The sequence below is a fragment of the Empidonax traillii genome, unplaced genomic scaffold (assembly GCF_003031625.1).
Source record: "Empidonax traillii isolate 1590-97213 ecotype Southwest subspecies unplaced genomic scaffold, ASM303162v1 scaffold192:size804837, whole genome shotgun sequence".
Lineage (NCBI taxonomy): Eukaryota > Metazoa > Chordata > Aves > Passeriformes > Tyrannidae > Empidonax > Empidonax traillii.
Window position 1 is genome coordinate 599773 of NW_020955385.1, and position 25981 is coordinate 625753.

General features: G+C 51.6%; 1 protein-coding gene across 2 annotated transcripts in view; it reads left to right on the forward strand.

Annotated features, from left to right (window-relative positions):
- GRIK3 (glutamate ionotropic receptor kainate type subunit 3) overlaps window positions 1-25981 on the forward strand; it is an 81255-nt gene that overhangs the window by 24797 nt on the left and 30477 nt on the right. The window contains exons 2-5 of one of the 2 annotated variants that reach the window (XM_027886695.1): window positions 17317-17493; window positions 18288-18545; window positions 19826-20007; window positions 22710-22763. In XM_027886695.1, the coding sequence (XP_027742496.1) occupies window positions 17317-17493; window positions 18288-18545; window positions 19826-20007; window positions 22710-22763 (671 nt within the window). Of the gene's footprint in view, window positions 1-17316; window positions 17494-18287; window positions 18546-19573; window positions 19670-19825; window positions 20008-22709; window positions 22764-25981 lie in introns of those variants that run through there. The other variant, XM_027886696.1, reaches the window with a different exon arrangement.

Sequence of the window (25981 nt, forward strand, 5' to 3'; positions counted from 1 at the left end):
AGCTGCCTCCTCCCCTCCACAGGGCTGCCTGCTGCCTTGGCACACGGCAAACACTCTGGGGGCTTCAGCCAGGCACAGGCAGAGCGTGGACAGGGCTGGTCACACACCCACAGGGGACTAAAGGGGCAGTTTGGCATTTCTTGCTTTCTTGTCTAAGTTTAGAGAAAAAAGAGATCACTGTAAGAATAACTGTGAGGCCTTCCTAGAAATGACATAACCTGGGAGGGTTCTGTGGTATGAGTGGAGAGTTCACACAGTTCTGAGAGCGAGGGATGTCTCTGGTTTTTACAGTGGAAAGAAAGTGTCAGAACCCCCATGGGTCTGGACACCAACATGAGAAATGGGATTCTGGAACAAAAGGGACTCAAGGGCTATTTCTTCTCTGCTCTATTTGGTTTAATCACTCTTGTCCCCTCCCCAGCCCTTCCCATCACTGGGAACTAGCACGTCCTCCGTGTTCCTGCACCAAGAGCTCCAAACAATGCCCATCTTTAGCTGCCTGGGAACAAAAAAGAGCAGCACATTTGTGGAGCAGTTACTGCTGCTGCTATAAAAAGAAGTTCCCATGAAGTGTGCTAGTGTGGCACAGCTGCTCGGGTCACCACTGGTGCCCCAGACACACTTCCTCTGCCTGAATCAATTTTTGGTGTCATTTTTAGCATCCAGTGAATCTTATTTCTTGCAGCAGTATAATAGTAGGGCACTAAATAATTGCATTAGGGGAGGTGAGAACAGATGCATCTTGTTTTTGAAAACATTATTTCCAATTGAATCAGCCCAGTGAATTCACTCTGGGATATTCTGTGCTATAGGGACACTTAATAAGAAAAGGTACTCTTTACTTGCTTTTCTAGGACACAAATCTAATACATGACTATCAAACTCTGGTCACTATTGAATTTGCACTGACTTTTTTCCTGGCTATCAAAACAACTAAAGTGGCCCAGCTTGGGTGATCTGTGGCTCTTGGGAGAGGCTGGAGTTCCCCTCTCAACCAGACACTAAAGGAACACCAGCCATGCAGATCTGCACATCATTTAGAAGACTTCAATTTGATTTAGAGAAGTCAAAGTCTTTCAGGCCAAGGGAAATAACCAAGTAGATGGTTGCTGCCTGACCTTCCAAGGGCTGAGGGAATGATCAGACAGCAGCTGCTGCTTGACTTCTGCTGCCTGGGACCAGTCCCAGCCCCTGCAGGGCAAAGAGGTTTCTTCTTCCCTCACAACTAACCAGACACTGTCCCCTGGTGACTGCACAGCTGGAAGGTCCATCACAGACTAAGGTGCACACAAAGGCGTTTTTAGCCAGTTTTCTGAAGGCACAGCTATTTGCAGGCAGCGTCTCTGAGCAGCCCCGTGGCAGTCAGGCACCTGTGATCACGTGCTCTCATTAGAGCTCGTGTTAATTGGAAATGCTCTTGAAAGCCAGGCAGTGTTGTTGTGCCAGAGCCTCGGTGACCTCAGCGAGGTCTGAAGAAAAGGAGCTTTCTCCTTTGAAGCACCCAGGGAAGAGAAGTCTGGCACCAAGATCTTTAGAAAAGTTGTTGTGTTATAATTTTGGAAGCAGAACAAACCTAGATTTGGCAGCAGCAGCACAGAGCTGTCCTGGGTCGGTGTTCCTTGCCTGGGCTCTTTCCATTCCCACAGGCTCCTGCACAGGCATCTCCTGGCCAAACGGGGGGAGCTGCAGGGATCTGGAGAGGCACCACAGCCACCTCAGCTCAGGACAAGCTCTGACTGCAGCTGAGAGGAGCTCAGGAAGGACGTGTCCTCCATCTCCTCTGGCTGGAGAGCTGGACTGAGCCAACCTCGCCAAGAGTGATTCAAAGCTGGATTTTGCCCCTGCATTTCCTTCCTATTTAGTGGGATCCATCCAAAAAGTACTCAACAAAGACACGGGGTTTGATGCAGAAATCAAATAGAAGCTATCATACAATTTCACTCTGATGGGAGGCAAATACAGAGTCATTTGTGCTAAATTTTCCTTCAAGTTTCTTTGGAAATGAAACCTGAAATGACAAGGAACATCAGGGAAATTGCTGCTCTGTATCCCTGGGAGCTGCAATTGCTGAGTGCTGCAGAACTTCACCAAATCCCCTTATTCAGGACACACTCCTGCAGTATTGGTAGATGGGACAGGGCTGAGCTTTGAGAATGTCACAAGCAGCATGATGAGCAGACAGGGACTCTGTTCTGTCTCCTGTGTGCACAACAACCCTGGCAGGCACAACATTTCCAAATATTCCCTATGTAAAACTCACTGTTGTGATGAATCTGCTTGCCATGCACATGCAGTGGCTGCAGACAGACGAGGGACAGAATGTTTGACACAAGTTAATTCTGTCATTGTGTGAACTGCAGTCACAGAAACCTGCAGCTGAGCAAATGCACACAGGCACGATCCACACTGGTCATTAAAAGGGCAGAGAACACGCACTGGTTCAGCCTTCTGTAGGTTGTGAGATGACACAGCCAGGGATCACTGACCATCCCTGCAGCCATTTCCACACTGGCTGGCAGAAAACTGCCAGACTCTGGGTCAGCACAGCAAAGTTTGCCCTTCCTTGAGAAGAACCCCTGAGCACCAGGTGGGAAGGCCGTGACAGACACCGACACGCTTTGCCTCCATCGAGGTCGAGGGTTGGGAAACAAAGCTCTTCTGGCACTGCCTGGGGAGAGGGTGACGGTAACAGAGCACACACTGGGCATTTTAAAGGGTGCACTTTAAAAAGGAAAACACAAGAGTGCCTGTAAATCTAAAATACCCGTACCCCATACGTGTCAGTGGAGTTAGAGAACAGGCTCAATAAATAATGGAGCATCTGTTTGCAAAAAGCAGACAAAGGGAACAATCAGGCCTGTGCTTATTTTTATATCATAATTCACTGCTGGAATTCACTGTGAGTGTCTGTGGCTGGACTCCTGATAAGCAGCAGACAGGCAGGAGGTGGTGACCAGCTGGTGCTGCTGGCAAGGCCACTTGCACTGCAGCAGGGCTGGAGCTGGGCAGGACAGAGCAGGACAGGAGGGACAATGACAGCACTGTCCCTCACACTGGGTACCCCACACTGGGATGGGCTGCAGGGCTCTGCCCTGAGCTGTGCACGGCCCCTCCACACCGAGGGCTGGTGGGGAAGGACGTGAGAAACTCAAGAGCCTGAAAAACAAAGTCCTGGCAGAGAGAAGAAAAACGACCCAAATATAAGTGACAAGTGGTGTTTGAATAGGAAACAGTGTCTCGCTGAACTCTGCACATAAAATGAGTGGAGAGAGTGGAAAATGTCTGAAGCAATTTGCAGGAGTTTATTGAATCCCCACAGGGAGCTCCAGATGGTTTGTGTGGCCACTGTGGCTTTCGCTGCTCATGCAAAAGCTGTGCTGAGTTTCCAGGAGTGTTTGTGATGGTAACAGTGTTTGCTTCCCTCTCTCCCTCCCTGCATGGACATGGGGATTCTGTCCCCTCTGAAGGTCTGCCAGGACCCCTGTGTGCTCCCCAGTGCCAACACAGCCCTGCAGGAGAGGGACGTGCCCTCCCTGGGCAGCATTGATGCTTCTCCCCCTTTTCCGTGTTCTTGGGTTTTTTAGAGGTTCATCCTCAGATCTGCACTTCTGCTTTTTATGATGCATGAAGATGTCTTCATGGGCTCTATAATGAGACAATCTGTTGTCACTGGGCTGTTCTGTTGGATTTGTAGCCACATAAATGCTGTGGCACAGCATTTCCTTACGAGAGCATCAGGGCTGCTCCTGACCCTGTTACAGCCTCCTGTGCTGGCACCCCTACAGCTGCAATCCCCTAGCCTGTCCCCAGGCTCCCCTGGCATCTCCCAATGGTTTTAAAGCATCAGGTTTACACCCCCAAGATTCCCCCCCTGTCCTGTCACGTCATAGAGGCGTCCCCTGCACACCTGAGCCCAGCACAGGCCAGCCCATCTCCTCCTGGGCTCCATCTCCTCGCTCGAGGCCAAAGTCTGTGACTTTGCAAACCTTCTCAGAGGCACCCAGCAGTCCTGAATTGCTTCTGCATTCAGCCTGTTCTGTTCCTGCTGTCTCCAATAGTCCCCTGCCCCTGCCATATGCTGTGTTCTCACTGCATTCTACCTAAATCAGAAAAAAAGTATCTGAGGTTTGGGTTTTTTTCAGTCGTGCATTTTTAATTGGACTATAAATTCCACTTTGTTGTGTTCTAGAATGTTATTTTTATTTTCCAATAGAACTGTCTCTTCTTTGATGAGGGCAGAGATTTATTACCCAATTTCCAGCTTTATGTCTCCCTTTTGGTCTGTTGTTTTAGCTCTTTCCTAGTTATAGGGACAATCCCTTTTCCCCGTCTTTTTATGGTTGAATTTCCTCAAGTCCTTATTTCTGTGCTACTCATTAATACCCACTTCTTTTACCCAGTCTCCTCAGGATTCATCCTGGATCCATCCCCAGACCTACATTTCCACTTTATCTCTTCTGCAGGGTGTCTCTGAGCTTTCCATAATTAGACAACATGTTGTCACTGAGCTGTGTGATGTTATGATGCTTTTATGGCCACGTTTATGCTCTGCCCCCCTGCCCAAAGCCTGCCCAGAAGCACTGAGTGGACACTGGAAGTGTTTATTTTTCCAGACCCATGGAGGATGTCCCAGCAGCCCGTGGTGTTTGCAGGTGCAGCCACAGCCTCTCACCCACGGCCTGTCGGGGCTGCACCCTCACCTGCAGCTTTAACCGAGCTTGCGTCAGGGCAGGGACACGGAGCCAAAGTTAATTTAAGCCCAAATACCTTGTAACCTGCTAATTAAAGCAGGTCCCTGGTGCTCTGCCCTAAAATGCCTCCTCATTAAGTGGCACAGGCAGCACGTGGCACAGGGGACACAAGTAGGACACAGCTGTGCCACGGCTGAGGGGGGGCCTGGCTTGGACAATCCCACCCAGTGCAGGGTGGGCGTGTGGGGACACCTGGAGAACCTGCCCCACTCACCTGGAGAGCTGAGCTCAGTCCCAAAGAGCTGGGCTGAGACCCACCCTGAGGGCAAAGCCCAGGAGATGGGGGGTGCTGGCCTGGCCAGCTGGGCTGGGGGCTCTGAGAGGTCAGTTCAGGTTTAATTCCAACCCCTGCTCTGCCTCCAGAGCTCACTTTCTGACCTTTCTGCACGTGCTTGCTGTGTTTGTCTAAGCAAAGCCTTTTTTGCTTCTAAACTAAAGAACCAACCCTCATCCTTCACTATTATTTTAGTCTGTTTATACAAAGTGTAGCTCAGTGCAGACTGGAAAGGTCACAGGAAAACCTGGGGAGTGAATTGGCCCCCTTGGTTTTAATACTGCTTTGACATTGGAGGACTCCTTGTTATTAAGCCAGGAAAAGGCACAGTTATTAGTATCTGATTCCACTTTAAAAATGAAAATTTGCAGAAAGATTCAGAACAGTGAAAAGCCTCCTCCCCTCCTTCCAGAAAAGCGTTTCCAGTGGGAGTGGGTGAGCAGCAAGAGGAGAAGTTCAGAAAGGCCTTTGTGTTTATCCCTTTAGCTCCACAGACAACCCTCATGTTCTCCCTGTGACCTTTCACTTTCGTTCCTCCTGCAGAGCCAGACCTTTGTGTACCTTTGTTTCAGCACTTCAAAGCAAGGATTATTTGAAGAACTCTCAAGGAAAAAATAAGTTTCTTATATTCATGCCATTTACTCTGTAAGAATATGTTTCAGGTTTGCCAGCAAGATGTACTTGAGATCAGCAATCCCTTCTTGGATGAGTTCTGGGAGGGGAAGCTAAAAATAGCGTTATTAGCAGCAAAATCTGTTGAGAAGACAAAGCAACACCTGAGCACACACATGGCTGCACACACTGCTGTGGGACTGCCCACCCCTCTGAGCGGGACCCCCAGGCACGGGGACACGGCCTGGGGAAGGACACGGATTGGGGAAGGACACGGCCTGGGGAAGGACACGGCCTGGGGAAGGACACGGACTGGGGAAAGACATGGACTGAGGAAGGACACGGCCTGGGGAAGGACACGGATTGGGGAAGGACATGGTTTGGGGAAGGACATGGACTGGGGAAGGACATGGACTGAGGAAGGACACGGATTGGGGAAGGACATGGTTTGGGGAAGGACATGGACTGGGGAAGGACATGGACTGAGGAAGGACATGGATTGGGGAAGGACATGGACTGGGGAAGGACATGGACTGAGGAAGGACATGGATTGGGGAAGGACACGGCCTGGGGAAGGACACGGATTGGGGAAGGACACGGATTGGGGAAGGACACGGCCTGGTGGAACTCCTCTCCCAGACCATTCACTTGCTGTAACAGCACGGTCATGAATGAAGTCAGAGCAGCTCCTGCAGCAGAAAGCCCAGCTGCAGTAAACAGTTCCACGTGCTAATCCAGTCAGGGTTTGCCTTCATCTCCAGGGGGACTGTGGGATCATTTACTGCATTAAGGCTCAGCTACACCAAGCAGGAGGAGCAAAGGTTGAAGCTGTGGGATTTTTGGCTTCATCAAGCCTGACAGCTCTGAGATAACACATCATTTTCATCTCCATTTGAAAGCATTAATAAAAATTTGTTAGTTCAACATGAATGCTTCCAGAAGACTCCCAAATCCACAGAACTGAACACAGAGCTCGAATGCACCCAAATTAACTCCTGTTTACCAGGGAAGAAGCATTTTATTACTGCAAGATGGGAAAGGATCATGCCTGGACCTCTAGCTAGCATCTCCTTCCCACCTGCCAGGAGGGAGAGGATCCCTGCTGAGCCAGGGCACCCAGGACCCAAACTCAGTGCTGATCTTGAGTAAAGAACCATCTTCCTAAAGGGTCTTAATCCTTCTGCCTGCAAGCTCTAACAGTCCCATCCCTTCTCCCTTCCTAGCTGGTGTCTGCTTTTTCTCTCTACATTATAAAGCTGTAGGATTCTCTTTCTACTACAAAGGCAAGTGGTTGGGTTATCCCAACTGCTTGTCTGGTGAGGCGTGACTTAGGTCAGGCCTTGAGGTATTTCCATAAACAGTATTTAAGAAGTAAAATAATTCACACTGCATTTCTTGCAAGTATTTGCCCAGGAGAGACCTGAGCAAAGCCTGGAGATCCATCCCCACTGCTCCCTGCTCTGGAGAAGGCAAGGTCACCTCCACAGCTGGGACACCCCAGCAGCTGCCACTCTCCTGCCCCAAAGGCTCTGCTGGGGCAGCAGTGAGGGGGCAAGGTCAGACCCCATCTCACTTTGCTTTAGTTCCAGATCTTTTCTGCACTCGTCCTACATTTCAGCAGCAAGGATCACAGCAGGAGCAGAAACACTGCCATTGATTTCTGTGCTGCCTCGTGTATCCTCATTACAGCCAGTGCTTACCAGTTGATTGGAATTAAGGGAACACCCCAAAGCCTGCACACACTCCCCCTGGCACAACAGCCCAGCTCAGTGCCAGCTGTAGGAGAGCACAGCTCAGGGCAGGACCTGCAGTGCTGGACTCCAGTGCCCCCAGTCCAGCCCCCTTGCTGGGATGTTACTGGGACTGACGTGTTTGCATTTTCAGTTTGGCAGTGACCCGACTTTGGCTCATCAGATTCTCGTGCTGCTGCCCAGCACAGTCCCACCTACTGCTGGGCCAGAAGATGCCAGAAGCACTTTTTCCAAACAGCCTTTCAATATCTTACATGTCTCAGCCCCCTGGACACCAGTGGCTCGGGCTGCAGGGGTGTCTGCAGATCCTCTCCCTGTTTGCATTCACATGGACTGTTCTACTTATTAACCTCAGTTTCTCTCCCTTAACTCTGACACTGAAGACATTACTCAGGTTCTGCACCAGGTACGTGTCAGTGAGAGGATAGATCAGGGGCTGATCCCTGGCAGTGGCCCCTGGGGCTCTCCCCAGCTGCTCGTCCCGAGCGCGGGAGGAAGAGGAGGAGGATTGTTTTGCCCAACTTATGTGGTTTCCCCCCAGACAATCTGCTTACTGTAGAGCCCTTGTGAGAGGAGGATGCCAGCTCGTGTTCACTGGTTTATAAATAGAGTGGGAAATAGGAACCCTTCATTCCTCAGATTTCCTGTCAGAAATCTCTTCCTTCAATATGCTTTTTAATTAAAATCAAATTCAGCTCAGCTCCATGTTAAGCTCCTTTTGCATCTCCCGCTCACCAGTATTCCTTTTTCCCAAGGTTCTTCAAACTATTTTTCCATTGAATTTATACTACTCTCAGTTTATACCACACCACCATTGCACAGGAGATACCAACACACCCAAAATGTAAGGAATGGCAGAAAAAGCCCTATTGCAGAAAAAATAAAGAAGTTTCACTTCAGTCAGTAGATCCTCCCCCATTAACCCTTGCCCAGACCTGCCTGCTCCTGGAGCAGTTTGCTGCTCGGTGCTAACGAGGCATGAGTTATTGCTCATGTTTATGATAGGGTGATGTATCCCATTAATTAGCTCTGCATGAATCAATGGGAGCCACTGAACACATAATCCTTGGTAATTCATAACACTGGAGGAGAGGAAACAGTGTCCTCAGTGTTAAATAAACAGTGATCATGATGATGAATCTCCAAATTACCAAAAGCCATCAGAGCAGTGTGAGCAGTTCTGGGGTCAGGTCAGTGCCAAGCCAACAGCAGCACAGTGACATCCACCGTCCCAGGTGACAGAGGTGTGTGTGGAGTCACTGCACAGTGACTAACAGGCAGTTTTAATGGAATTTGGATCTACTATTAAAGTTTTCCTCTTCCACCTCCTCTGGAATTGGAACGGTTTTCAAATTCCCGCTTTTCTGAGCTACCAATTAATAATTTCCCCACTTTAATTTGTGACTGACTGTGTACAGTCATAATAATGAATACTCAGCTTCATTAGCACACACTTGATTCAGTTCCTGCCCAGACACTGAGCTCTGTCAGCGTGGCAGTGGATCCTTCTGCCTGGGGGATCCCCCTGGCAGTGGGGTCAGCCTTGGCAGTGGGGGAGGCAGAGAGGGGAATAATAACCATTCATAAAAAATATTGAACATGCCCCCCCCAGGCAGACCTTCCCCACCACAAAAGACTGCAGTTGAGGTAGATTGTGAAGGAATTTCTAAAAAATCCTGAGTTTTTTCCCCTCACAGGTCCCAGTGCAGCCCCCCCATGCTCCCCCTCACCTCCTGTGCCCAGCAGGCACCACATCCTGGCAAAGTCTGGTTTTCCCTCTGCTTAACAACATTAAAATAAGAAGATAACAGGCTAAAAAGCATCTCTGGATCTCCCAATTGCACCTTGGGTTGCCCTGGGTGCCAGCAGCACAGGCAGGTCAGTCCCTTGCTCCCGATGCTCCCTCTGCATCCCACAGCTCTGGAGACCTGTTGAAATCTATCACAGACCTTTGATCTCTTCCTACAAAAAGGTTTTTCTGTAGAGAGTGGATGGGATTATGCAGAAACAATTTTCCCAGAGTGCTCTGTGGGCTTTTCCCCCCTCTCTGCTTTCTTTTAATCAGAGGATGCCAACAGCAAAGACCCTGACAAGGCTTTGGGACTCTCAGCTTCTGAACAGAAGCCATCCCATCAGTCAAATTCAAATTTATCAGGACCAAATACTCAGCATGTGGCACCAAAACCTTGTAAAACTGAACTGTTAAATATTTAGGGCAGATGACAAACAATATGTCATAATATTTGCAGAACTGTGTTTGCCATTCAATGCATCATCTTAATCAAGGCCCTGGTTTTTGGAGGCATCAATGCAAGAGTGAGAAACAAGTGGCTGACTGCTGGTGTTTGGTTACACTGTGGATGGAGAATGAGATTTAATGTAGATTTCTTAAGTCTAATATTATATGCTACATGCCAGGTGGGCATTAACATTTATTAGCTGGGGCTTGGCAGTGAATATTTGAGAAGAATTTAACTAACATGCAATAATTGGCATTTGAATTCAGTTTGGTGGGTTTGTGCACGGCCAGTGGGCTCTCCCAGTGCAGAGCTCAGAGATTTACAAATTCCACTTGAACTGGGAAGGTAATTTTTTTTCCCCAAGGAAGTGGCTTTGGTTTCCAACACTCAGCAGCACCAGCCCAGAGCTCCACCATAAAAATGGCTCATCCTACCCCTGGGGATTCCAGGACACACCTGCTGAGTTTAGACTGTCTCAGGGAGGTTTTGGGAGCAGGAGGGCAGGGCTGGCATCGAGGTGACCAGTGCCAGTGGCACCGTCCAGCCCAGCTGCCCCTCCCTGGCACTGAATCAGTTCCTGGTTTAATCCTGTGCCCACACACCAATCTGAACAGGCAGTTCATCCCAGGGAGCCCAGGGGAGGGGGCCCAGAGTGAGACGAGTCAAGCTGCCAGATCTGCCTTTGGCAGAGAAATAAACCACTCTGAGCCTGTGGAAGCCTTTCCCAGCACTGAGGGGATGGTGGGACTGGTGTCACTGGGAGATCAGCCCCTCAGGGAGTTCTCAGGCTGCAAGTCCCAGGTCACTTGGGGAGATTTGCATTTACTGTGTAGCTTTGTGGCATTTTCCTTGCCTTTATCGTGATGGGGATCTGTTCCTATGAGATTATGATGCTGCTTTCTCTTTTTTTTTTTTTTAATTAATTGAGCCAGCTTAAAAAAAAAAAAAAAAAAAAAAAAGCCCATTTCATTTTAATCATGTATTATGCAAATTACAAATTTAAATATCATTAAGAAATCTGTTGCTAACTTAATTTATTTCTGCTGTAGCACCACTGAAGGCTTTTGATCTCAGATTAGCGCTTTGATCCGCTCCCTTGGTCGGGGTTACGCTCTGCCGCTGCGCTAAACGCTCCCCCTCAGATGTCAAACGGGCAACACCACAACAGCTTGTTCGAGGCATGGCAGGGGAAACGCTGCCAATTAGGCCACACGAGGAGGGTTTGCAGCGAGGAGAAGTTTGTCTCCAGAAGCCACAGCCCGCTCTGCCGTGCCCTGGCCCCCCGGGGCCGAGCGGTGCCGCGGCCGAGGATGCAGAGGGTCACCCTTGAGAGCAGTGACAAACCCTTCCAGACCCAAGAGGGTCACCCCTGTGAGCAGTGACAAACCCTTCCAGACCCAAGAGGGTCACCCCTGAGAGCAGTGACAAACCCTTCCAGACCATCCTATCTGCTGTTCATTAAAAACACAGCCCGCCATGTTCCATTAATTCCTCATTTAGTGCCAGTAAAGTGCTGATATGTACATTTTAGCTCCAGTGTTTTTAATCAGTTAATTTAACCAGAAGCTTTAATAATGTATTTCTTTGCCACTTGACTACTCATCTGTTAAGCAGCTTACACACAGGAGAAGAATGTCACCCCCTGTGACATGAAGTGCCTAATTCAGAGCAAAGGAAATAGGATTTTGCATATTCAATAACAAAACGAGGAAAGAGGGAGACACCGTCTCCTGGGAATGGCTCGACCTGCTGGGCTGGGATTTCTGTCCTGGCAGGCAGGAAATCCCTCCCTGTGGGACACGCTCACGCTTTGCGCATCTGATTTTCTGGTTGAATTCATTTTCTTGGCATTACTCAGCAAGTACCTGGCTCTTCCTCCTGCTGCACCATGTGGTGGAATCAGAGGCCCCGGGAATGTGGCTCAGTCCATTGGCTCCTCCACCAGCCACTGGGGGGTCCCCAGGACACCCCCAGAGTGAACAGGGTGGGGCTGTGGGCAGGGAGGCGACAGCAGGACCATCCCCACTCATGTTGAACCCTGTGCTGCAGGTTCAGCTGGGATTGAAATGCTCCTGTTCATCTTTGGGGTGTTGGGGGGACAGAGAACTCCCGACCACCTCAGGGACAGGTCACCCCCTGCGCCTGGCCCTCCTCTGAGCTCAGGGGGGATTCAAGCAGGGCGAGAGCTGCCCTGCCCCTCATCCTGCCTCTTCCAAAGGGTGCTGGGGGTGAATCCAGTCAGGTACCCCAGGGAGTTCAGGAGCCTCCAGAGCCTGAGCCCAGAAGGGCTGCACTGGGTGCCCACTCGGCTCCATCACGGACGTGGGGGAAGCTCCTGGGTGGGCTTTGTCAGCCCGTGGGGGCAGCATGAAAAACCATCTCCAAATGCCTTGGAGCCGAGAGCCAGGGAAGCTGCCAGGGTGGGAGCAGGATCTGAGCGCTCAGGGCCAGGCCAGTGCCCCTCCAGTTCACACACCAGAGCCGTGCAGTGAGCACGGGCAGTGTCTGAGCACGAGCGATCCGGACACACCGGCTCCAGGTTAATCCTCTCCCTGCATCCAGGCACATCCTGCTCCTGGGTTTTTAGCAATCAGCATCCAGAGCAAGCAGCCCCCGTGGGCAGGGCCAGCTCGTCCCCCGGGCCCCACGCAGGGGCTCTCTTGCGTGATGCGTGTTGATGAAGCCTGAAATTGCTTTGGATCCGTGGCTGTGCTGCATCACATTAAGCAGTGCCACGCTGAAGTGACAGGGCCAGTGCACGATCAGCAGCACTTGAAGGGGACAGGGACTCAAATCCTACCACTCTGTCAAAACCAGGAACGCGCTGACAGACCTCAGGAATTATTTTCAGCTCCTTCCCAGAAGGTTTGTTTCAATCAGTTTGCAAGTTGTGCTCGCTGCCTTGGCAGGGAGCAGCTCCGTGGTCCTGCCACAGGGCACGTCCCAGACTGCTGCCATCTGACACCAACAGCTCCGTGAAGCCTGTGGAGGGCCAGGATGGGGGATCTGCTGTGCCTCTTCGGCTGCAAGGGCTCCCCACGAGTGACAAGGGCTCCCCACGAGTGACAAGGGCTCCGGAAGGGTGGGAGCACCCACCTTCCTGGCACTGCAGCCTTCTCTCATCAGTTTAGAGGATGGTTTTGTTTCTGTTTGGGAAGCACCAGCTGACACCAGACCTGGGGGCTCCCCTCCCCACTGAGCACAGGACCAGCTCCAGCTCCAGCTCCAGCAGCTCATGGAGCATTTCCCAGCAGCAGCTCCTTGGGGGAAGGTGCAGGGGAGATTTTGTGTGAATAAATCTGTCATTGCTCTCCCCCTTTCTTCTGTGATATTTATTGCCTTCTGGGTTTTGCTGCTCTCAGTGCATCCTTATTATTGCACCTGAGACTGCCCCAGTCCCACAGGACAGCCAGGCCCTGTGCAGCCCCAATCACAGCCTCCTGCTCCAGGGAACCTTCCTTCCCTTCCCTTCCCTTCCCATCAGAGTTCTCTTTATTGGCATTAACACCAGCCCTGGGGGGAGCTGGGCCAGGACACTGAGATTGTCCTCACTGGCCTGGCCAGCCAAGCAGCAGTGTCAGCTCTCCAAGCCCTCCTGGGGAGGCAGGTCTGTGAGGAAGGACTCTCCATCCTCTGCTCAGGGACCTGCCAAGTGGCATCCTGCAGGAACAGGCTCTAAATTCTGTGTACCTGTCCTGATGGCCCATTTGCTGATACTGTCCCCAAAACAGAGCAATTTGTCCTCAGAAGGTGACAAATCCATGGCCCAACTGGCAACCCCTGATGCTCAACAGGAAAAACATTTTATAATCTCAGAGAAAAAAAGAAAAACCCGCCCCAAAATACATCTCTGGGCACAGGAGGGCTGTGAGGGGGAGCAGGGGTGTCCCAGAGGAGCTCTGCTGGCTCCATCCTCGGCAGGAGCTGTCTCAAACCAGGTAATTCTTCCCGGATGTCACAAGGAAAGAGGCTGTCAGAGCTGTCTAAATGTGTGAACAACACTGTCAGCGGGGGAGAGAAAAGTGTTATCAGAAATAGTTGTTCTTCAAAGCTAAATGACTCCGTGATTTTATAAGGAGTAGAAGATAAGAGATCACACCACACGCTGAGGGCTGTTGGAATTTTCTTTCTGAGAATGAAGCTGTTTGTTTTGGTAAAAAGGGGAAGAGGGAGAAAGTGAAAACCTAAAATACTTTGACTTTCTTGACTTAGCTCTTGACAAAGCTAAAAATAACTGCGCTGGCACTCAGCCACAGCCCAGGATTAGCTGGAGTAGTGGGAAAGGGTTCCCAGCCCTCCTTCTGGCTCCCTCCTGGGGCTTTTCCCAAGGTGTTCCAGCCCCATCCCTGGGGATGGAGGAGCGTGGTGAGCTCTGCTGGGTGCAGGCAGACTTGGGTTTATCCTGATTGGCATCAGTGGGATTTTGGGTGTTCCCTGGGATCCAGTTCTACCCTGAAGAGAGGCTCAAGCTCTGGCACTCTGAGTGAGACCCTCTGTGCTTTGTGACCAAACCTGTCCTCACACCAGGCCAGGCTCCTTCCCCAGCCCAGCCCTGCTATTGCTCTCTGCTCTAGACCCAAAGGGGAGCTTCAGGCATTTGCTCTGGAATCTCATTTTGAGCTCTGAAAACTCCCCACCTCAGAAGCAACATTGGGGTCATCAAATAAAATAACATCAAATAGTCTGACATCAGTTGATTCTAATTAGTGTGTTTTCTGTTTTCCCATACGCTGGCTGACATTCTCTGGAGAGCAATTAGTCTGCTTTAAGACTAAAAGACAACTGAATAATTATTTAACCTGCCTGGGATTGATTTTAAAATCCAAGAAGTCAGATATAATAATGGATGACTCCATCAAAAAGTATATAAAAGTAAGTGATAAGGGTCGAAAGCCTTTGAGCCTGTCATCAGCAGCTTGTGTGAGGCATCTCCTACGAGACTGATTTCCAGTCTCAGATGCCTCTGCACCAAATGCCCTACAAACAAGGCATGAAAAGAGGGTTTCCAGGGAAAAACATCTATGCAAACAAATTCAACCTGAATTCTGAAACCTCAGCATGTGCTGAACACCACATGGCGCTGCAGTGGGGAGTCCATGGGCTGCACTGCCTGGTCAAGGAACAGCACGGCCCCTTCCTGGATCAATCAGGCAGCAAATCCTCTCATGAACCTCAGGGAATGTCACCAAGCGTGACAGACCTCGTCACGGCCGCCTTCATCTGCCTGCCAAGCCACAGGAGGGAAGGAAAGAAGGACTGGGGAGCTGGGACCTGCCCAGCCAGGTAGTGCTGGGAAAGGCCATCAGCACCAGGGAGCACCATCCAGGCATCTCCAGGACACTGGAATCAGCTTCCAAAACAGGGCAGAGGCAGAAACGGTTTAGAGAGAGACAACATCAGTAAAGGGCCTTTAGTTTTACTCTCTTGGGTGGAATTTGTTGTTAGGTAGTGTGTAAAAGTTTTGTTGTGGACTTTCTACACCCACTGACTCGTCCGTGAGTGAAGCCGGGTGAGGCTCCTGCCCAGGGCCTGCCTGGCATCACTCCCTGAGGAGTTGCCCACGGCTGTGTCCAGCCCTAAGCAGCAAATTGCCCAGCCCTGCAGGGCTCCATCTCTGCTGCTGAGGGTTGCAGAGGACCCCTGGGGTCCCCTTGCCCAGCCCTCAGCCAGCTGATGTCACACCCCTCGTGCTCTCAATGGCACGAGCCGATAGGCTCCATTTTGCTCAAATGGAAGAACTGCAACAATTATTTTCATAATTAGCTGGCTTTGCAAATTAATGCCAGTAATGCTGTGTAATCATGATGAAGATTATGCATTAATCAGCTGTTTCAAGGCAGTTATTAGGCTCTTTAAATAACGATGGGAAGGAATGTCTCTGAAGGAGCGGCGCAGCCAGGAGGGACGGCAGGGTGGGATCTGGGGATCCAACGGGACCAGGGTCTGACAACAACACTCCTGGTGTCCCCCCAGGTCCTGAGCAAAGAGCAGGCTGTGCCACATGGGGCCTGTGCTCAGCACCTCAGGAACTGAGAAACTTAAGGAACTTAAACTGAGCTTCCAGCACGTCCAGACTTTGCTGTAGATGAATAATTCTCTTTGCATGAGTGAAAACTCCAATGTTTTGTCATGATCCAGTGAGACTGAGGTGTGTGGACAATTTTGCTATGCTCTTGCCTACACTGCTTGGCATTCTAGATGAAAACCTGGTCAGGAGTGATGGGCTGAAAATCACATGGGACTGAATGAGTCTCCAGAATGAACACTCAGCCTCTTTTTCTTTATTCTTTCCCCCATTACCAAAATTAGCACAGAGTTCAGTATTTTTTTCTAGCAGACACATGCAGGGAACAGCTCAAACTTTTCTGGACGTTTATGAATGTAAATTAATTCCCACACTCACTTCACACCTGGGGACAGGGACACACAAAGTCTGCAGAGGAAGAGGAGAGAAGGGACCTGTCACAATCAAGGGGAGCAGAAAGTCAGAGGCCTTTTGCAACTCTTCTGCTCCCTGGCTGTGAAATCTGCAGTCACTGCTCTGGGGCTCCAGGAGGACGCCCAGGGCACGGCTGTCAGCAGAGGTGTCAGCCTGGCTCTGGCCAAACTGGCACTCCTGGCCAACACCAAACTGCCACAGAACCACAGAGAACATGCTCCAGCTCCTGAAGAAGGATTAGTGCTGTTGCCTGAAAGCCAGGAGGGCTGAGCAGACATCTGTTGTCTACCACAAAACATTTGAGGACTACCTTAAATTGAAGAGGAAGATTTTCCTTCTGCTAATGAACCCCGAGACCATCTGTTACCAATTGTACTTGCTTATCTCGCTCAGCCATTACATACTTTGGTTTACTTTCAGTAAGGCAGAACAAGGTTTGTGTCCTCCCGAGGTTTTGAGGGGGTGCAGGATGGATCCTGTCTCAGTGACAGGGACACGCCGTTACACGACCCACGCCCGCACCCCGTCACTCCAGTTAGAGTGGCTGTCAGTGGGAACAAGGACGAGACTCACAGACACAGAGCCAAGAGAGCCAGCCATGCTGTGACATGAGCTTGCTGCCCTTGGGGAGGTGTAATGGCATTACCAACCTCTGAGCACGGGGAAGCCGTGGCTGAGACGAGCGGCACTGAGCGCAGGGGCCGTGGGGCAGCACAGCCAGGAGTCTCTGCTGCTCAGAATCAGGAGCCTGGAGAACTAAACACGCGAAGCAATAAAAGAGGAGAAGGGCACTGAAAACAGCACAAAAATGCCCCCCAGCAGCACTGCCCTGCCTGCCTCCCGCACGAGGATGAGAGGTGGGTGAGGAGGCAGGAGGAGCCCAAGGGGAGGGCAGTGCCAGCTTCATACCCAGGCACTCCTCACAGCACAGACCTGCAGCTGGGCAGCCAGCCTGCCTGCACCTCCCAAAGTCTGCTCCTAAAGCTCTGTGGGAAGCCACTCACCTGCCTCACAAAGATATTCCAAGAGTTTAAAGGGCCTCCTGTTGCCCCACAAAGCTGCCACCCTGAGCACTGTCCCAGAGCAGCACATAACAAACCCTGGTGTTTCCATGGCTCCAGTCCAGTCCAGGGCAGGACGTGGAGCGAGCCCTGCTCCGCCTGCAAACCTTCCAAGAGTATTCTCGCCCTTGCTGCTTAAGATAATGAACCAAACGTTGTGTGGCTCAAATGGGGTTTTTGTCTTGCAGGAGGAATCTTTGAGTACGCAGATGGCCCCAACACCCAGGTGATGAGTGCTGAGGAACAAGCCTTCCGATTCTCCGCCAACATTATTAACAGGAACAGAACTTTGTTGCCTAACACAACCCTCACCTATGACATCCAGAGGATACACTTCCACGACAGCTTTGAAGCAACTAAGAAAGGTAAGAGCAGAGCAAACTTCTGAGCAGCTTTGTGGCCATTTATTCAGCACAATAAAGGTCTGGTTTCACTGGAGACCCAGCAGTTCATTCTGCCTTGCTCTCACCAGTGATCTGGACGAGAACTCCTCCCGGAGCTGACCTTCCACAGGCCTTTTAATACAAGGGGAACAAGTCCTTTTTCTTCCCTCTGCAAACCTCACAAAACTCCTTTCACAGTGTTTGCTCTAATCCTGAGCGAAGGTCTGGAGGCCATGCCTGTGTTTGTGTCACTGTGTCCCTGCCAGTGAGCACATCCAGCACCTGGATATTCTGTTCTCTTACTAATGGTCAGTTTTGACTACTGGCTAAAACCAGCCCAACTGAATTACTGAATTACTGAGGGGGAGGGAAGAAATGGTACTGCACAGCAAAGGCTGGGGGGCCTGTGACCTGAGGCTTCATGGAGTTTGATTCTGGTTTGGGAGAAAAGAAACCTGCTGCCTGAGCCTGAGGCTATCAGAGGGACATCACTGGGATGCTCCCAGCCACCCCAGTGACCCCTTTTCAGATGGATTTGTGGTGGGTGTTCCCTCAGAGCTGTGCCTGGCACTGCTCTGTGACTCCATCCACCAGTCCAGACCCCACCTGCCATAACCCTCCTCTCTCTGACTCATCACTGCTGTGATTATCCAATGTCAGAGCTGTGTTAGAGCCCAGAAGTGCCTGTTCACGCTGTCCCCCGGCCCAGGGCAGGCACAGCTGTCTGTGCCCAGTGCTGCCCATGCCCTGACACCATCCCTCCCTTCCTCTGCCAGCCTGTGACCAGCTCGCTCTGGGGGTCGTCGCAATATTCGGGCCCTCCCAAGGCTCCTGCACCAACGCCGTCCAGTCCATCTGCAATGCCCTGGAAGTGCCCCACATACAGCTCCGATGGAAGCACCACCCTCTGGATAACAAGGACACTTTCTATGTTAACCTGTACCCCGACTATGCCTCCCTGAGCCACGCCATTCTGGACCTCGTGCAGTACCTGAAGTGGAGGTCAGCCACGGTGGTGTATGACGACAGCACAGGTAGGGAAAGGAGGGGCTGAGGGGACGAATCCTGGAGAGTTTCTGTCGTGGACCTCTTTGGGAACCTTTCCAATGAGCCTTTCCAGGAGCCAAATGACCCCCCGTGCAGTGACGGGCTCCCAGGAGGTCAGGCTGGCGTTGTGGGAGGCCCTGGGATCTTTCTGAGCATTGAATTCACAAAGCTCTCATGAGTGGGGGACTCCCAGCCCCACGAGCTGCCAGAGGGCTGTGGGGGGGTCACTGGCACTGGGGTGCCCAGCTCAGCCCGGCTCTTTGGGCACCACAGTTCCCCCCTGCACCCCCGTCCATGGCTGCCACGGAGGATGCAGTTCCCAGCTAAAGCAAAAGCAGGTCTGGAAAGTTTTTTTGTTTTCTGGCTAGTTCTGTACACAGAGCTGACAAAGTTTTTTCATGTAAGGAAAGCTGTTGATGGTTAAACAAAGCCAAGTGCTGCCCAGCGCCGCAGATAGACTCCCAAAAACAAAAGCCACATTGGATAGCCTGTCCAACCTAATTCCACTAAACCAAATGGTTTCTTTAGGGGAGGGCTGATGAGAACACAGTTTGACATTCCTGTTTTGCAAATGTGGGTCACAGTATGTTCCCTTCGTGGCATATTCTAATGTGTTTCTTGTGCGATGCAGAGGGACACGCTGCTCTCTTCCCCCTTGCAATAGGCATCTGCTGAAATTCTCCTTGCAACACCAGATTCCAACAATTCCTGCTCAGCTCATGCATCCAGCATGCCTTTGTGCCTTGTGCAGGAAGCAGCAATGGATTCTGAGGGCAGTAGGAAGTTACGAGTTGTGATTAAGTGACCGTTGCGATCTACACGACTCATAAATCCAAGCCCATGCCTGTTTCCCCCTTTTGCTGCTGTGCATGGTAAATATGCAGATTTTAATTTGTTGTGTAGCTGATTATCACATCCTGTCCTTTCTCAAGGGCACATTTGCTTGAGACAATTTGTCATGATCCCAGAGGTGTCAAAGGTCAGGACTGACCTGCTACTCTCTTCCTACCTAATGCAGGGACCCCGTCCAGCCCTGCTGGCTGCAGGGCAGCAGGGAACCACCAGAAAAAGCCATTCTGCCGTAGAACAGCTGCTCTGGAGATGTCTGGGGGTCAAGGACTGGCACCCTGGCTTTGACAGCCTCTATCAACAGCCACTGAGGGGGGCAGGGAGGGAGCGCCGAGGGCAGGGAAGCGGGAGCTGCTGTGGCCCAGCCTGAGGCAGGGCAGGCCTGTAACGCTGTGGGTTTGTCTCTGTGGTGCCAAAGGCCTCATCCGGCTGCAGGAGCTCATCATGGCCCCGTCCCGCTACAACATCCGCCTGAAGATCCGGCAGCTGCCGCTGGACAGCGACGACGCGCGGCCGCTGCTCAAGGAGATGAAGCGGGGCCGGGAATTCCGCATCATCTTCGACTGCAGCCACCTCATGGCAGCACAGATCCTCAAGCAGGTGAGGGGGCCACGGGCAGAAGCAGAAGGGGCCACGGGGGAGCCCATGGGTGTGGGGTGGTGGCACTGCAGGGTGACCCACCCCGGGCTGCAGCTTTCCCCAGGCACAGCCACACTGAAGCGTTGTGTGTCCATCCTGCAAGGATACTGTCGGGTGTCTACAGAACACGGAGTTCCCACTGACTTAAGTGGAAGTACCAAAAGTGACTGTGGATAAGAATGAACAAACGCTGCAGGAGGAGAAAGGGCTGTGCTGACCACAGTGCTGAGCCCAGGCTGGTGCCAGACAATTTTGTGACTCCCTCTGCAGCTGCACAGCCCCAGCCCCAGCCCTCTGCCTCCTCCATCCAGAGCAGCACTCGTGGCTCTCCCAGCTTGGAGGGACAGAATCCTCTGTCCCTTCCCCCTGACTTTAAGCCAGATGTCTGATTTTCCATTCCTTTGGGCTCTCTCCTTTCTTTCTCCATGAGATCCTCCACTGGCATTCTTGCTGCTCACCTCAGCTCCTCTTCATTCCCAAGGGCCCTTGGATTTTGGGGTCAATATGAGGCAAAGACTCTCACAAAGATACTAAAAACCAGCCACTGGAAGTGTTGCTCCTCTCAGCCCAGCACGACACCACCACACAGATTAAATAAACCCCCTGAAGGGCTGAGAAAGAGAGCACAAGGCAAGTGCCTTCTCCTGCAGCCTGGCTGATGCAAAATGAAGGGAAGTGCTCAGAGGACTCGGAAAGCCTGGGAGGGATTATTACAGAAAGCAATAGAAGGGGTTCATTGTCTACTGCCTGTTATTTTCCCGTGCTGGCTGTGTTTGGTGCTGCTCACTTGTTATGCAGTTTATTATAGTTTATTGTGCCATCTGCTCTGCTCATCACTGTGAGTGCAGAGTGAGGAAGATGGAGGAGAGGGGGGACGAGGGGGAGACGAGTCTCTCTAAGTCCTTCTGGCTGGCTTTGTGTGTGTGTTGGGTTTTTGTCAGGACCCGAAGCCATGCATTTCAGCTTAACAACATTATACAGTGTTATTTTTACTGGGGGAAATACTGTGAAGTGTTTTCGGAGCCTGGGAATGTGCTCAGACCCAAACCACAGCCTGACCAGTCTCTGCTGCTCTGCTCTGGTGTGCAGCACCAGGCAGGCTCACAGCAGTGCACCATGATCTGCAGGTCACTCACATCTGCTGAAGATTAGAAAGATTATAAACCTCATATTTTCCTCACTTTCCTACCTGTATCAAGAAATGCACATCCAGAGGTGCCACATTCACTCGTGAAACAGCACTTTTACACCGAAAGTACAGACTGGGCAAAGACAAAGCCATCTATCTCCTGGAGAGTGAGTCCTTCCCATCCTACCCCAGGTTCTCCAGCCTCCCTTGGTTCTGGTCCCTTGTTATCGCTCCACATCCACTGTGAGGCTTCCCCACAGCCCTGCTGTCCCCTCTCTGTGCTGAGCAGCCCCCATGCTCCACAGGGCACTCCAGAGGAGCTGCTGCTCCCAGCCTGCCACTGCCTCTGGCTTATCCACCAGCACGATCATTTATTCATTTCCCCACAAACCCAGGTGCATCCTGCCCTGGGCTGACAGTGCTGGGAAGCCAGAGCTGCTCTGGGCTCCTCGCCTATGCCCAAAATGATGCAAAACGGACCTGAACTGGAACTTCATGCTTCTTTTCCATCCTGATTGCTTTCCCATCACTAACTGATGCTTCCCATACTGAGGTCCCATTCCCTGCTCCAGCTCTTTGCAGCAGGGAGTACAGCAAGGAGGGAGCTACAATGCAGCTCACCAGATGCACCAACCAGGCAGGGATGGGGGGAACAGGACAGGACAGTGCGTGGCCACACAGCAACAGCCTCCAGACTTTCTAAAAGCTAGTCCCCGAGCAGAAACCTGGGTGAAATCACACTGTGGAGTCACGATATGTAGGCTCACAATCCGGATCCTTTCCTTTTCCCCTGTTTTTTGATGTCTCACTTCTTCTCAGACTGTCACTTCCTTCCTCGGAGCTAAATTCCGCCCTAGTAATTTTAGCAAAATCCAAGGGAAGCAAACGTTACCGGGGGAGACTTGAAGTTGCTTTCCCATGAGTGGGATTTTAAAGTGCTCTTGCATGTGTTTTCTCCAGAAAACATGCTCACAGAGTCACATCCCAGGCAAAGCCATGGGAATCTCTTCCCAGTCACCAGCCACCAGCTTCAAGGTGACCTTTTTCATAGACTCAACATGCTCGCCCTGTGCTGTGCAGGGGCCCCCTCAGCCCACGATTGTCCTCTGGCAGAGCTCACAGGACAGCCTGTTCTCTCCAGTGCTCAGCTATGCAAATCCCAGCAATCTGCAGGAGCCATCCTCTGTGGCAGGGCTGGCCAGGAACCTGGAGCTGGGCTGGCCAGGGGCCCTCGGGTCTGGACCACGATTTCAGAGGGCTGAGGGATGGGGGATGTTCCCACTGCTCATCCCTGTGCCTGCACCTTCCCAGACCCACTTCTAAAGCAGGCACTGTAGGATCTGACTGTCCTGCACATGAGGGAGGGACAGGCAGACTCATCACTCATTCCTTTACTGAAGGAAGGGATGCAGCCCCTGGGATTCTGTGTCTGTCTCCTGCCCCAGTTACTGATCAGCTCAGAGGTTGATGTTGCATGGCTGTGGTTAAATTCTTGTTTCTCCTTTACTAACCTCCTTTCCCTGCTCTCCTCAAGGCCATGGCAATGGGAATGATGACAGAATACTACCACTTCATCTTCACCACTCTGGTAAAGTACCTGTCTGTGCACAGCCCTTGCACGCTCACTGCTGGGGGTGGTGGAGGGGAGGGAGGGTGGGGTGGGTGCCCAATCCAGGTGGGACCCTGTTTCGGCAGGAGCTGAGGATCAGCACTGGGTGCCCATCCAGGTCTCCCTGCAGAGCCCTGCTGTGGTGCAGAGTTCATTCCTGCAGGTTTATTTTGCAGAGGATGAACTCAGCCTGACATTAGCTCCCCTCTGTTAAACACGGGCCAGTTCCTCTCTGGCTCCAGGAGGCATTTGGCTTTCCTAGCAGGGCCACTTGTGTCTCCATTTAAGATGCTATTGTCTAGTCTACTGTTGAATTTTGTGTGATTTTGAAAATCCAATTTATCTTTTTGCCTTTAGGAAAGAAACAGACTAAACTAACCCTTAAAAACTGCAAAATTTATTTTTCAAATGCAAAAGACATTTTAATTACCCCTGCTGCCATTATCTATTCCAGGCAGCTTTAAGCATTTCCCAGATAACCTCCTATTAATCAGCCCCAGCTGAGCCTGGAGTACATTTCATGTGTAGGTACAGCCTGGAGGTGGGAAAAGAGGAATTATAATAAATTAATAGATAAGCAATCACAATTAATGCCACTTTCCTGAAATAACAGTTATATCATGGGAAAGATATTTTAATCTGTCATTCCTTAAGGCAATGTTTTCCTAGCTTGCAATGCCTGTGCTTCAGCTTCCCCAGTACGAGACCCATGGGGTGCTAATGAATTAGTCTATTATGTTATACTGAATGTTTCTAAAAGGTCCCCAGTCAATACTGAGCACAGTGTATCAACACTTGGCATGAAATGCTTCAACACTTTGCTCGGCAGCACGACTACAGTTCACTGACTCCGGCGTGAGGAGCCCCATCAGCCTCTTCCACCGGAGGGGGAGGAGAGGGAGGAGAGGGAGGAGGCACTGGGAGTGCTGAGCCCTCATCTCCAGCACACGTAGCTGTGACATCCAAGGCCCTGCAGGGAGAACCCCTGAGCTCCAGAATTCTGGCAAAGCTGTGCCTGCCCAGGGCTCCCAACGAGCCGTGGGGGAACCTCACCCGTGGGGGAACCTCACCCGTGGGGGAACCTCACCCGTGGGCTCCACACTGGGATGCCCTTCCCGGACACCCCTATTTCCACTGCTGGCTGTGGGTGCAGGATGTGGTGGGGATCAGTCCCCAGCACTGCCACCACCACCGAGAGCCCCAACTGGGGAGGGGGAGAGCATCCCAGGAACACCGAGAATGAAAGGGTGGAGGGGAGAATTAATCTGCAGTACAGAAAATAATGAGTGAAAGGGAATGTAGATGAGGTGGAAAATAGAACCAGATGTTTCAATTTGTGGCTGTGCAGGAGCAGAAAATCCAGAAGAAACTGATGTGGTGATTCTCCTCCACACCTCCCCACATCCTGACACTCAGGTGGTGTTCTGAATTATCCTGATTCCAGGAGTGATAAATCAGGCTGCAGCTGGGACTTGAACCCAGAAGTGATCTGATGGGAGCTTGGTTTCTACAGGAACTTGGTGAAAGGAAGGGTCAGTGGGGAGCAGCAGGGCAGGGAGAGCACCCAAAATACTGGCAGAATCTAAGAGATGGCCAGAGCTGGTGCTGTGACAGCTGGGTGAGGGAGACCACGGCATCTGGAGCTTGGGGGATCAGATTTGTCACATACAATCACGTTCTGAGAGGGAAATGATGGGCTTTCACAACAGAAAATTATTTCCCCAGAACAGTTTCCAGAATACAAACTGAAGTGTCTGTTAGAAGCTATGAACCTTGAAAGAACAGGGCTATTCCAGTGGGTCAGGCACAGGAATGTTGCCCTCCCTCACAGCCAGCTGACATGAGCACCTGTCTGAGGTCAAATCCCTGTATTTGCCCTTAGCTACCCTAAGTCATTTAAAAGTCACCATCATGGCCTGGATTCCACAGTGCCCTTTAACAGAACGTGCAGGTTTGAACTGCAATTTTTCAAGGGTGAAAAAAACCACAAACACCCAGCCCTGACCTCTGTTGTGGGGTGATTAATGACTCGGTCCCCGCTGCACCTGCAGACTCAGGCACTGCATCCATCAGCAGCGAGGCCGGGCCAGGCTCACGGAGAAGATCAAACCCCCAAAGCTTATTAAAGCAAAACAGCCCTAAGAACCCTCGCTCCCCCGCAGAGAATGAACTCCCACCTGCTGCCAAGGGCTGCTGCTGTTCTGCTTTGCTCAGGGCAGTGTGTGGGGGACTTCTCCAGCCCCCGTGGGCACAGCAGAGCTCCCTGCTGATGGATGATCCCCCAGCGTGGCTGTGTCCACCAGCACAGCCCAGCACAGGAACAGCCCAGCACTCGCTCAGCCCCTCGGGTGAGCTGCCTGGGTTTGGGGAGCAGAGCAGCTGTACGTGCTCCTGCCACACTGTCCAACCCCAGGCTACTCGGACTAGTTCCTGAGCACTGCAGTTAATCCCTGAACTGAAGCTGATACTCAGAAGTGTGGAGAGCCCAGAGCTGCACCGGAGCGGTGTCCCCTCAGTGTCCCCTCAGTGTCCCCTCAGTGTCCCCTCGGTGTCCCCTTGGTGTCCCCTCGGTGTCCCCTCAGTGTCCCCTCGGTGTCCCCTCAGTGCCCCCTCAGTGTCCCCTCAGTGTCCCCCCAGTGTCCCCCAGTGCCCCCCCAGTGCCCCTCACTGCCTGCCAAGCGATGCTGGTGGGCCAGCAGCCAGCAGAGCCGAGCACTGCCTGGCTCTGGGCTTTTTACCTCGTATAAAGGGCACCCTCATTCATCTGCAGACTGTGTAGGCTGGTCGGAATGTCAAGAAATGCGTCTTAGTTCCTCTTTGATAGTCTGCAAATTGGTATTCTGCATTCAGAGTGACTCTGTCATCCGCAGCACCCCGTGGGCTTCAGCACTCCCAGCAAATCCTTCGAGGAAAGGCCCCTGGGAGCTTCAGATACAGGAGCTCTGCCTTGTCCTCCCTCCCTGGGTCGCAAGTCTCTTTTTTCAGGGTCACAGGCAGTGATTCTGGTTTTCTCCCCACAGTTTATTTGCCTCTTTGATGCAGAGAGTGAGTTCTTTGGCTCTTGGGTAGGAGTTCCCTTACACTGTGTGTGTGGGAACCTGCACATACGGCACCCAAATCCCAGCAACACCTCCAAGCCTCTGCAGGCAGAGACTGATGGCAACAGACGGCACAATCCTCTGAATTCCTGAGGGATA